Source organism: Metopolophium dirhodum, chromosome 9 (genome assembly GCF_019925205.1).
Source record: "Metopolophium dirhodum isolate CAU chromosome 9, ASM1992520v1, whole genome shotgun sequence".
Classification (NCBI taxonomy): domain Eukaryota; kingdom Metazoa; phylum Arthropoda; class Insecta; order Hemiptera; family Aphididae; genus Metopolophium; species Metopolophium dirhodum.
This window is the reverse complement of record NC_083568.1, coordinates 14,671,756-14,686,006: the sequence shown is the minus strand read 5'-3', so window position 1 is coordinate 14,686,006 and position 14,251 is coordinate 14,671,756. Positions and strand designations below refer to the sequence as shown.

The window sequence follows — 14,251 nt, the reverse complement described above, 5'->3', positions numbered from 1 at the left end:
CTCTGACATCCGATGCATACAAGTTAAAATATATTATAAAAACCATAATGCGCAATATAATATATTGTATGTAATATACTAAATATGTATGGAGCCCTAAAGGTAATATATTATTGGTATGCATATGATAAAAGCTATTACCAACTTCAAAAGTCTTTAGTTCATAAAAACATAACCTAACCTAACCTAATCTAACATATACGCCTAACACTTCAACTACATACATGCACCATAAATTGGCGCAACTAGGGGGGGGGGCTAAGCCCCCTGACTAGGATTTAGCCCCCAAAAAATATCTCTTATTGATTTAGATATAAGCCCCCTATAGGTTATTTTAAATAAATAGTTTTGTTAGCCCCCCCCCCCAGAATTTTAACCCTAGTTGCGCCTATGGCACCATATACATACATTAAATACATGTATTTACTATGATGAAGAAAAATTGGCCTGCATGTAATTTGGAACCCTATTAAAAATACTCAATAGGTGCCTCTGGCTTAAAATTGTGAGACCTGCTAAGATCGATCTACGTTTTTGGTTTCAAACCAAATTATATGTTGGCTGATCGTGACCGTCTAAAGTGCTAAAAATATTATATATCATACTTATCATACTTATCGATATTTTTAAAAAGCGTAGTGATTTGTGGCTATAACGATATGTTATTAGTTATTACAATCTTCCTAGGCCAAATCTAAATCTTTAGATATCGTTTTTATGTCCAAAATAAATTAAGTACATACTTTTGAGTTTTGGCTGTAAAGGAGATGAAAATTTCGGTTTCTAAACATGAATTTTCACTTTTGGAACTCAATTATAAACTTGATGTAGTTTCAAAAAGTAAAAATTTCTCAGTAATTTTCTAAAGAGCCGGGAATAACAAAAGAAAAATTAAGGAAAAACTTGAATTTTTACGCAAAATAATCGTTTTTGGTTTTTGGTTTAACTCCAAAACAAATGACCGTATAGATACAAGAAATTTTGATTGAGTGTTTATTGTTTATATTATCATTTTATATACACCATAACATTTTTAAAATATATTTCTTTATATCTTGAGCTGTGTATTAAGATTTTCTGTTTCCAATTTTTTAAATTTTTTTTTTCTATAAATGTCAAAAAAATTTTTTTCATTGGTAATTGGTTCAAATAGCATGACAATTTAATACAAGGCTATTAATACATTGTTACAAAGGTAGTTGCAAAATATTAAAATACATGATCACAATTTTTTTTTATAAGCATTTCAAGTTTAAATTTTGACAAACCACGTAAAAATTACGAAAATTAGCAAATTATTTTGTGTAAGAAATGTATCAAAATATTTCTTTTTAAATCTAAGATTTGACAATTTAATAAAATATTCCTCATAAGTTTGTTTTTATACCTTTATCAAAGAAAAAATGTCTACTGGAAAGTCAAATTTAATTTTTATGAGCGTGTGTCAAATTTTCACAACATTGGATATTTACTCGATTTTTCAATTTTCATGTAGCGATTTTCTTATTTTCTTGTATCTTATTATTAAGTATCAAAGCGTGAAAAATTAATACAATGCTCCAGATGTACCGCAACTAGATTCACTCTCCTGGTCTCCTACCAGAAAAGAAGCTGTTGAAGAAAATTAAAGCATTTTTATTGTCCTAAAAGGTGATGACAGACACAAATAAAAACATAAAAAACGCACATAATTGTAAAATAAATACATTGAAAATTCATGATTCATCGCTCCAATCTGAATCTAAAAGTGATTATTCATCTATATAATATCATGTATAATAATATATTATTATGATTCCAAATCGGTTTCACATGGGTCATTTTTCCTAACCTAATTTTTCCTAATGTCTAGTCTCCTTGAATTGTGACCGTGGTCCTAATTAATAAACTGCTGGTAACCGATTTTCTACTATCTGGTTACCGATTGCGGTATTGCAGACAGCCTGCATTGGGTTGAAATTCTTCTTCCTCTATGCCCCATGGTTGAAATTACTTCAAACTTGAAACTAGAAACTAGCACAGTACGCAATATTTTATTATTTATTATTTAATTACTATTGTGTTCTTACAATCAACCATATTTAGTTCAGTAACCAACTCTTGTTAACTATCCGTAAGTATTGATATAAATTCATAATTTTGTACGTAATTTACTACCTACCTACTTAAAAATGTATTGTCACAGGAACATTTTCTTTTCAAAGTATTTAATATTGTGTTCCATTGTTTGAAACATATTGTCATAACTTGTATTTTTTAGTAACGATTCATCGTAGCTGAATATCGTTTTGATTTTGAATATCAAATTGGTTTTTTTGTGGTCGTTTTTAGATCATAAGTATTTTAATCTGATTTTATATTTTTATGTTTTATCAGCAATATGTCAGGACGTGAAGGAGGAAAAAAGAAGCCTTTAAAAAACCCTAAGAAAGAATCTAAAGAAGTAGATGAAGATGACTTAAAAATGAAACAAAAATTGAAAGAACAACAAAAAGCATTGAATGATCTTAAAACAAAAGCTGCACAAAAGGGACCAATGGTCGGTGGCGGAATTAAGAAATCTGGCAAAAAATAATGTACGAACCATGTAATTAAGAAAAAAATATTAAAACATCCTATGTAAATAACAAACCCTCCTGTATGATGATTTCAAATTAAAATACAATGTTGTGTTATTTACTATAATAATAATTACAATTTTATTTTATACTTCAAATTTGTTCAATATTATTATAGCTTCATAAGTTCAAAACAATATTATATTTATTGAAATAATGGCTTAAATATACAAGGTTTTTGTACATAGGCCTATATTGTTTTCAAACAAAATAAAATGACAGTATAAGAGTATAGTCCATGGATTAAGTAAAGGTCGTCCCCTTACACTGCCATTTTAATTTCTTAACGTAATAAAATTATATAGTACTATTGCAATAACCTAGTATATATTTTAAGCCATGAATAAAATGCAAAAATCTACCTCATTATTTAAAACAAAAGCTCTTGACATTCATATTTAATATTCCTGATTACTAGTTAGGAGTAAACAGTTGGTTAATTTCTATTACACTAACCGGTTTTGGGATCCGCCAGACTTGATTGTGGCACAGATTTAAATAAAGATTTCTAAGTTGTATCTTACAGATCTGAGAAACTTTTCACATTGGTTCAAAATAATCTGATATTCTAATACGATATAGCAAAACATCATATTTAAGTATATAATAACGTGCAATCATTTATTCAGTCTAAAATAGTTATACAATTGTACAGTACACTATCTCTTGACTAAGCTTCTTTGTGAGGGTAGTGTTTGAAGATCAGTGATCACATATTATACAGCAGTCAACAGACTAGACATAGAACGAGTAAATATGATACAAATCAATTTATTATGATTTATAGTAGATTCTCTCACTTATACTGAATTGTGAATCAACTAAAAAATAAGATTTTTAAATGTAGAGTTGCTGCCTCTATCTCGTGGTAAAATGTATTTGCCACTGTGTATAAAATATACTCCTAAGGCAAGTGCTCCAGTCCCTGTGTTATGTTTATCTAAGCAAATTTGCTGTGTGTAACATGAACAAGTACATAACCTCTGAATTGTTACAAATGTATACATTTTAAAGCCAGTAAACAATATTATATACAGATGTCGTGGGATAAGAAATCCTAAAAGATATACCAATGTTATGTATCTCGTGGCTATTGTATAACAACATTAGATGTTATGTAGCTACGGATTATTGTAACTATAATATGGCAGTATTATAAAAATCTTGACTATTGCCAAAGGCCCAAAACAACATTGGATGGTCACAATTCCACGAATCCAAAAAATCTGTTTAACCAGCTATATGCAGGCTTCTTAAAGCCATAGTTCCTATAAGCTAAACAATATTAACTAGTAGGTATTCACTAATTAGTAATTAATATTCACTATCGCAGAACCCAGCTATCTACAATTTGATGAAAATAACAACTTTCCACATCAACAGTCGCATGGACAAATTCCTTTGGACATGAACTCCGGTCCAAAACAATAGACTGGGAACACCACTTATAAAGGAGCTAGGAGTACAGCGTATTCAGATGTACTGTAGCTGTTGAGACCAGATCATTTTCTCATCACACACCCACGACTTCGTACACATTTATAATTTTTGCTTAAATTGAAATAGAAATACACTAGGTATCAATAATCAATTTATTAAGTTGTCTTCAACTATTTACTAAAAAACAACCATCATCTGGATCTCGGGCAGTCCGCATACAAAAGTTTTGAATATTTGTTAGAGAAACCAAGATAGAGCATATTGCCATATTATTATAATCTAATTGTTGGGACGTACTAAAAAGCAGACCCGCAGACCTGCAATTTACCTGTCTACTGGTTTGCATTTTAGAACAATGCTCCTTTTTACCTGTAGATATTTTAAAATTCAATCTACATAAGACATAACCAATAAAATAACGTAAGCACAACAATTTAATATTTATGTATTGTGAATTTGTGACAGATGATACCACAGAATAACTGATAAATGATAATTATTGATAAAAAACACGTGCTTGTCTGGATGTCTGATAATATAAAAAAAAAGATAACAATTAAAATATTAATGTAGAATAATTAAAATTATATTATATTATTTATTTGTATTGTTTATGTTTTAAAATCAAAAATTCATACAGAAATTGTATTTGAATTAATATAATAATATAAAGCCATATAGGTAAGTGATTCAAGTATTCAACCACACAATTCCATTCATTATGTTGTTATTAAATTACTTAGATAAACAATATTTGTTTTCAAGAACATTGTTTCTCATTATTTTATTGATTTTAGATACTATATTCATCATGGATAAACGATTCTCTAAAATTGGCGATGATCCAAAGTTTAGGCGTGTGCCTAAAGCTGATCGCAAAGTTAAGATTGATAAACGGTTTCAATCGATATTCAATGACAAACGATTTAAAGTTAAATATACTATTGATAAAAGAGGAAAACCCCTACGTGGTTCTACTACTGATGACTTTAAAAAGTTTTATCATATGTCCGATGATGAAAAAGATGACACCACAGATTCCGAACAAAATTCTAGTGATGTTACACAAGAATCAGAGTCAGAAGAGCAGACATTAGTTGAAGAGGATGATGATGTAGAGAGTAACATAATCTGTAAAACTATCAGAGATCGCCGTTTAAAAGATAAAACAGTAGATTATGCTAGAGGCGATGGTGAATTGATGTCTGACAGCTCATCAGATGACGACACATCTTCTGATGAAGAAAATGAAGGTAAAATATATATATTATCTGTAAAAGTTTATAGTATTGTATTATATTTAATAAATATTCTGTATTAATATTATTCATAATATCCAGAAAACCTAGAACATTGTTGGGGAGAATTGGACAAAGATGCTGATAATGTAGAGGAAGCCACATCTAGGTTAGCCTTGTGTAATATGGATTGGGACAGAATTCAGGCAGCTGATTTGATGATTCTCTTTAATTCATTTTCACCTAGTGATGGTTACATCAAATCTGTGACTGTAAGTTTATAAACAAATCTCTTTATTAAAATTACATACAATATTTCTATATAGATTTATCCATCTGATTTTGGTATAAAACGAATGCAAGAAGAGGAACTTAAAGGGCCTCCTGAACTAATTTCTAGTAACCCTAAGGAAATTGGTTCGTCTGATGAAAGTGATCAAGTACAGTTGAAATATTTTTTGTAAACCATAGGTCATATTTAGAGTTCCAAGTTTTTTTTTAATTAGGATGAAGAAGAGGGTGGTAAATTTCACATGGAGAAACTACGTAAATATCAACTTGCAAGGCTTAAATATTATTATGCTATTATTGTGTGCGACTCTCCTGGAACTGCTGGTAAAATATATACAGACTGTGATGGTATAGAATATGAAAGCAGTGCCACACGTTTAGATTTACGATTTGTACCAGAAGATACTGAATTTGATCAGGTAACTATATATGATTGGCAACTAACAACAAGCATAATACAGTACCATTAAGTATTTGTCATTTACTGTGTATCTAAAGCTGACAAAATTTCATGTATTGCACTGAACAATTCCACACTTGGTCTCAAATGTTTATTAATATTTAGTTATTTGTTAGTTGATACAAAAATACATTGTGTAAATATGATGTACAAATATAAATAATTATGACTGATCAAAGTAGAATTAATTCATTAAATTGAATGGAGAAAGGAGTCTAAACTTGTATAGAAAGTAATTTAATTAAAATTGAAAGTAGTTAAATTGTTATCATTAATGTCAGAATGTATTCAGGAGAATGTTAAAAGACTATTAAATTACTCTACTAAGGTACATTATAATATATTAAAATATATATTTTAAATTAAAAAAATACTCATTTCTGAGTTATATCTCATCTATAATATTTATATTACAATATAATATAATCTTAATTCTTTTAATAGTTATTAAAATGCCAACATGTGTAAATATTTTTGTCTGGATTTTGCCTAGAATTTTAATATGCATAAAAAAATTATTCTATTATTAAATGTTTTATAATTTTACAGGAACCAAAAGAGGTCTGTGATAAATTACCAGATTTAACTAAGTACAAACCTCATCTATTCACTACTACCGCTTTACAACAAGCGAAAGTGAATCTCACATGGGATGAGACAGATCCAAGGCGTAGTGAATTAGTAAATAAGCTTAAGACAAACCCAAAAAGTGAAATTAATGATAGCGATTTACAGAAATATGTAGCTTTTAGTTCAGAAGATGAGAATAGTGATGACGAATTTGTTGAAGAAAATAATGAAGATGGTGATTCTAAAAAAAACCCAATTGATAAATACAAAGAACTATTACAAAATATACAAGATGAAGAAGAAAAAAAGGCGAGTAAAGATTCAGAATTAGAAATTTCTTGGGGTATTGGTTTACAAGAAAAAGTACAAAAATCAGTTGATGAAAAATCAAAGAAAAATTTGACACCATTCCAGAAAATGATGGAAAAAAAGAAGGAGAGAATGAAAGAAAAACAAAAACTACGAAAAGAAACAAATGAAACTAAAGATAATGGAAATGATTCAGAGGATGAAAATAAACAAATAAAACAACAAGCAGAATTAGAATTGTTATTAATGGATGAAGAACCTAGCGAAAAACAACATTTTAATATGAAAAAAATACAAGAAGAAGAAACTAAAAGCTCGAAAAAAAAGAACAAAAAGAAAACTTTAAATGAAAAATCTGTTAGTGATGCTTTCTCTGTAAGTTATCAACATTTTAAACAACCATCAATTTATTGTTTTTAATTCATATTTATGTTTTTTAGGTTGATGTAAAAGATGATCGATTTTCTGCATTATATACATCACATTTATTTAACATTGACCCTGCTGATCCAAAATTCAAAAGGACAAAAGGCATGGAAGAATTTATTTCTGAAAAAGCCACAAGGAGGCAACAGTACGATACAGAAAAAGTTAGAAAAGTTTTAATATTATTTACAATCTTGTTGACACTAAGAGCATGTCAGCAGACTGTTGGTTTTCTCTCTTTGGCCCACGCACAACATAAATAAAAAGCATCCAAATTCAACAACAATTTTTTTTTTTGAGATTTCTGTAAATTCTAGAGTAAAATCGTCCTGTATACAAATTATAAGAAATAATATTTTTGAGGCGATGACATACCGATTTGTCTAAATAATGTCTAAAAATAATTAAAAATCTGTTAAAATGTACTAAATTTTTTTTATTTTTTAGTCTAATATAAGATCAAATAATAAGAAAAATATAAAACCTATATGTCAAACTCTGAAAAATATTATTCTCTATAATTTTTGTAATAGGAGATTTTACTCAACAATGACACAAAAATCGTTAAAAAAAAAATATTTTTATGTGGATGAATTTTGTCTATGTTCAGTTGTTGGTCTGAGATTGAAAACAAATATTGTGCTGACGTCCTCTTAAAATAAAAAAAGTAGACACAATACTGTGAATCATTGGTGTGTATTATAAAAAAAATTGGTGCTGCTAAAATAAGTTTAGGTCACCTACCTCTCATAATATTGTTGAACTGACCTATAAAATGTATATGAATATAAAATAAATAATCAATATGTACCTAGGTTTTAACTATAACAAATTAGAGCCCACTTCTATAAAAAAGTATACAGTCATTATGCTGGTATCCATTATCATAAGATCCCAGACAGCATTTTGAAATGATAACATTATTATAATGTTATAATAATATTTTTAGTCCAACATTTGCTGTCTGGGATAATATGAAAAAAGGAGCCCCAGTTTTTTCATTGAAATTGGGCCCCTGGTTAATACCCAATTATTCTTGATCCACTCAAAATCCAAAAAATTAGAACTGAATAGGATAAAAAATAATATGTAAATTCAATCATTTACATAATTTATAATTTGTTATTTATAGGTTGATGTTCCTCCAAAAAAGAAGTCCAAACAATCAATTATTAATCCAGAACTATCTAATCTTGTAAAATCTATCAAAAGTAAAACTAAACATAATAAATAAATCTTAATCGACTAGACTATAATATTTGTATTGTATGTGTATCTACTTCTAGTAAGTAGCAGTATAACATAAGTTTAATGTATGCTATTATATTATAATATTATAATATTATTGTATAAATTATGATAAAATGAATTTAGTTACTATAGTAAGTTAGAAGTTATATCTTGGTATAAATTCATTATGATTTATAGTTATACTAGACACTAGGCATAAATATATAATATATATTTATATTCCATTCTGACAAATGACAATGCTCGATGGTGGAAGAATTTAGTAGAAACAGCAAAAAAATATGAGTAATTTTTTAACATATTTATAGTAATATTACGAATAAAAATAAAAAATATAGTATATTAATACACATATTTTACTAAAATAACATAAGATAATCTGGTTTTAAAATAAAACATGGAATTGTTTTAGGATATCTTTTACGGTTAGGTCATAAATTCTTTGTTTGAAAGAGCATTCGATAGAGTTTTTAGATAATAAATGTATTTTTTGAAAGGGCGTGGATATGTATAAGGGCATTTAAATCAGAGCCTTAGTTATAAGTAATAATCAGGGTTAGGAACATAATATAACACAAATGTCTACTTATATACTAACTGTATATACCTACTTCAATAACGTTATATACCTATTATTAATTTTTATTATTATTATATTAATATGATTTATGACGTATAAACACTATGTAGTATATAAAATTGATATTATACTGTGTTGGGGCTAGTATTGTTTATTGTTGAGGACGGTTGTGCCTATACAGTATACATAGTTTAATCAAATAGAATTAGTTTATTTATATATTGTAATATTTCTACAATAAATTTTACAATAAAGTTTTAATGATTGTATCCAATAAGCCTTTAACTTTTTAGATTCTGAGCGGAGCGATGAATGTATTAATTTTACAATGATGTGTGTTTTATTTTATTTATTTATTTTTTTGTCTGTCATCAACTTTTAGAACACTAAAAATGCTTAGATTTTCTTCAACAGTATCTTTTTTGATAGGAAAATGAATATAGTTGGTACTTTGGGTGGTCAAAAGTAAAACACTCCCAGTAGTTTTCAAAAGTGCAGTGAAAAACAAAAGAAAAATTAAGGAAAAACGGGAAATTTACGCAAAATCTGTTTTCGAAAAAATTGAATCTAGCGGAATTAGAAATCGATTTTGGTTTTTGGTGTAACTCTTAAACAAGTTACCGTAGGTACATGGCATTTTGACTGCATGTTTATATTAGCATTTGCTATACACCATAACATTTTCCAAATATTTTGACTTATTTTGAGCTGTTTACAGACATTTTCAGTTTTTATTTTTTTTTTCTATAAATATTAATAAAATTGTATTTGTTGGTTAGAAAAGCTTGAAAATTTAATAGGAGGCTCCTAGTAAATTGTTTAAAAGGCAGATGAAAAAAATTAAAAATCCATAGTCACAGTTTTTTTTTATAAGTAATCATTTAAATTTCAAATATTGACAAAATACGTAAAAATGACGAAAATTTTCAAACTATTTTGAGTTAATAAATTCATAAAAAATTCCTTTTAAAATCTAAGATCTGAAAATGTAATACAAGATTCCGCATAAGTTGACAACCTTTATCAAAAAAAAAAATGTCCACAAGAAAGTCAAATTAAATTTTTATGACTGTTTGAAATTAATATTTTTACAACATTTGATATTCACTCGATTTTTCATGTAACGATTTTCTTATTTTGTTTTAAATAAAAAACAAATGACTGTAGATACTTGAAAATTTAACTGAATGTTTATATAAGCATTTTCTATACACCATACAATTTTGAAAATAATTTGACTCTTTATGAGCTGTTTACGGACATTGGCAGTTTTCAATTTTTTTTAGTTTTTTTTCTATAAATATCAATAAAATTTTATTTGTTGGGTAAAAAAGCGTGAAAATATACTGCAAGGCTCCTGATATATTGTTCAATAGCAGTTGAAAAATATTTAAAATACATAGGCACAATTTTTTTTTTATAAGCATTTAAAGTTAAAATTTTGACAGAATTTATAACATTTAAAATTTAATAATTATTTTGTAGTTAAATATTTATAAAATGTTTAACTTTTATAGCAAAGGATTGAACATTTAAAACGAGATTCAACGTAAATAGCTTATATATAAATTACTTTATTCACCTTAATATCATTAAATATACTTAGTAATATCATAGGCTGACTGACCGTTTTCGCTCAGAATCGTTTTTCTTATACAATGATATTATATCATTGAATTAAAATTTAACACCATACATTACCTTGTAACCTGCTGTACAGCAGAGCGGCATCCACTAACCCACTTTTTTTTATGTTTGATTTTTATATATGTATTGTGTTTAAAGTAAAGTAATGTTTTCTATGAATTTAATTATTTTTCCTCAACTTGAAATAGCTGCCAACACAGTACTTAGCATGCTAAGTTTCACGCGTGAAGAGATATTTTATCAACCAATTAAGACGTGGATGCAGGTCGTAGTTTCGATTGCAGTTATTATAATAAGTTATACAATTATAATTTATAGGTGCACTTAGGATAGATTTGATAAGCCAGAATTATTCAAAAACAGCTTTTAGTTAAATAATTAATCTGCGAATGGCCTATCAGCCATGGTCTCGTTATACATTATGTATTATGTATTATGTTTAAAATGTATACGAGACTAAATTCCTTTCTAAATTCAAATCCTAAGACCACCTACGGTTATCGTTGTAAATATTAGAACTCATATTCTTCTTCTTGTCGAGTCCGGTTGTATAAAATGCCAATAATAATAGTGCTAATATAATCTATACATTTTTTTATAAAAACACAAACATAATAAAAAAATTAAAAAATTCATATAATACAGAAAAAACACATCTTAATAATGGAAAAAATTAATGAATACATTTGGTAACGAAGGTTCGCTAAATCTAATAAATATGATACGTCAAATATGAAATAAATATATTACTATAACTATAGTTATCAATATAACTAATATTGATACGTCAAATGTGACATATTATAATACATTTGGCAAGAATTTAAACTGGTAAATATTAAAATATATAAACATATAATATACAATTTAACGTGGTTATGGTATTAGAGTTCATTTTATGGTGACCTGGTAAAGCGCGGTGATTGGACGCAGTCACTAATATATATGTAATGTGTGCAGCAGGCTCCCAGATGGTTAGGTGGTTCTGTGGTTAAACGTAGGACGCTAATTATTTTGGAAAACACTTGTTTTTGAAAAAAATTATGTTTTACTATTTTTTTAATTTTTTTTACTCTTGTGAATGTTATATACTTAACTCATTAACTACTAGTCCAAAAGTAAAACGTTTTAAAACGTTTTAAAATGATAATAATGTAAAAATTCTATTTTCCAACGACTTAAAAATATTTACAAAAACGATAATAGTTTTTGAAATAACGAGTGCCTTTATGTAGTATTAGTTATTACATTTATAGCATTATTTAATATTGCATTATATAATTGCATACTGCAATAATCTGGTATAGGTTAACCTACCTTATACATTTATACAATATACTTATGCGATGTACATAATACATAGTCTATATATCTATATTTGACATATGTATGACTGTGTAATGTATTTCTGTTAACTACAATTTGATACTTTATAAGTGCATTTTATTGTAATAGCATTTACATTTAAAAAAATAAATTATTACAACTCGAAGGCTTCTTACAGGTATCATATTATCACTATTTTTATTATAGCGCAGTCACTCGTCATTATATTAAAAATCAAATTTTAACACTTGACTAAGGTAATTATACCACCTTGCACTTGACCTAGTTGTAAAGCTCAAATCCCCGAACAAGTTAGACGTAAAAAATGACCGGTGAAAAATTCTTCGATCACCAGACTGTTACAAAAGAAATCTACGATTACTATAGACATTGACTTTATACAGATAGACAATTACCATTAACCGAATTGTTTTTTGTTGATGAAAGAAAAATTTATAATTTTTTTATATGATAAATGCTATATTTATTAGTTTCAATATATAAATATACCCTTATAGGTAATTAGGCAAAGTTAAATGTTAATTTAAAAAATAAATATTGAATTTTTTACCGTAGGTACTTTATTCTTTTACTTTTTTAAATGACAAACGAACACCAATATTTTTCGTGTTTTGTCTATATCCAGATAAAGTATAATTATTGTGCCATCAATCATCTAATATTGTCTTAGGCTCTTAGTTTATAAATACATCGGAATTCCGATGATAGTTTTTCAATTAATTTGCGATTGAATTTGCCACGGGATACGATTTTGTGTAAATGTTTACGAGAGTAATAACCAATATATATTTTATTATTTATTTTTATCTCCTCTATATTTAGAGTATAATAGTCTATTGTTCTAATATCTTACATTCTCGCCATACTATTTCAAGTGGCCGGTGCCGATTTTTCGCAATAATTGAATTATTCTTCAAAAAACAATTTTTTTTTTCTGAAAAAAGAAGACTTTCTTCAGCCTGAATTGAACTCTGATTTTTATTTTATTTTAAATAGTGGTATAAAACAATTAGTAAAAAAGTTTAAAATTCTCTTTTTTTAGACGTTAAAGTTTTGTGATTAAAATATTAAAATCTGGGTTCAATGTCGGATGCAGTACCATCCATACAATAGATCAATTAAAAAGTACTACTTTATTTATTTTAGACTGATGATGTATCCCCACTGTCTAAACACAAGTAGATATTAACATATCATCTGATCAGGAAAGTTCTAGTATTGTGCAAACTAAAAATTTAGAATCAGAAACAAAACAAAATGATGGGTTAAATTCAAACAATAACGAAACAATTGAGGTTGAAAACAACGATATTAGTTACTGTTTAAATAAAAATGTGTGGGATGAACTAAAATTAAAATTTTGAACTTCTCCTTAATTATGTACCTATTTTAAACATCCACAACTTAAAAAAAAAACTAAAATGTCAATTTAGCTGGTTTGAACGTTTTCCATTACTTGTTTACTCAACAATTTATAATGGTGGTGCCCTAAGTGAATACTGTATAATATTTGGTCAGGAATTTGGAGGCAAAGAAATAATCAAAAATTTCGTCTTCAGTATTCAACATTTTTAATAATTGGAAACATGCAATTGAAATATTTACTGAACATTCTAAAAAAGATTTTCATAAAACCAACGTTTTATGAGTTGATAATTTTATAGCTATATCTATTAAAAAAATCAGCATAATACCTATAACACAAAAATTAGATTCAGCGCGTGCTGCACAAGTTTAATATCAGTTTAAATCGAAAAAGATTAATACCGATAGTTGAAACTATAATTTTATTCGGCAAGAAATAGCTTTTTCGGACCACTTTCATTAGAAAATGTCGAACTCGAACACAATGATGGACATTTTTGTGCTTTGTGGCGAATGCGTGTTTCTTGTGGCGATAAAACTAATTTACCACTTATAATGACAATTTATGTTTTTAATAATGATAATAATTAAATTTTATATTTTTAACGTAAAAATGACAAGTGTTTAGTATCTATATTTAAAAAAATGTTGGACCCCTCCCCCCCGAATTTTTTTTCCAGTTACGGCCTTGAGGTATACTATATTATAG

General features: G+C 27.3%; 2 protein-coding genes across 2 annotated transcripts; both read left to right on the top strand.

Moving 5' to 3' along the window:
* The first annotated feature begins 1,943 nt into the window (after window positions 1–1,943).
* LOC132952187 (translation machinery-associated protein 7 homolog) lies at window positions 1,944–2,709 on the top strand. Its single transcript, XM_061024380.1, has 2 exons — window positions 1,944–2,113; window positions 2,377–2,709. The coding sequence occupies exon 2, from the start codon at window positions 2,381–2,383 to the stop codon at window positions 2,573–2,575; it is 195 nt and encodes a 64-aa protein (XP_060880363.1). The 5' UTR covers window positions 1,944–2,113; window positions 2,377–2,380; the 3' UTR covers window positions 2,576–2,709.
* A 1,873-nt stretch (window positions 2,710–4,582) lies between these two features.
* Window positions 4,583–10,124, top strand: LOC132952624 (ESF1 homolog). Its single transcript, XM_061024961.1, has 8 exons — window positions 4,583–4,739; window positions 4,856–5,311; window positions 5,399–5,568; window positions 5,623–5,736; window positions 5,803–6,006; window positions 6,597–7,301; window positions 7,367–7,516; window positions 8,485–10,124. The coding sequence occupies exons 2-8, from the start codon at window positions 4,870–4,872 to the stop codon at window positions 8,584–8,586; spliced, it is 1,887 nt and encodes a 628-aa protein (XP_060880944.1). The 5' UTR covers window positions 4,583–4,739; window positions 4,856–4,869; the 3' UTR covers window positions 8,587–10,124.
* The last annotated feature ends 4,127 nt before the right edge of the window (window positions 10,125–14,251 follow it).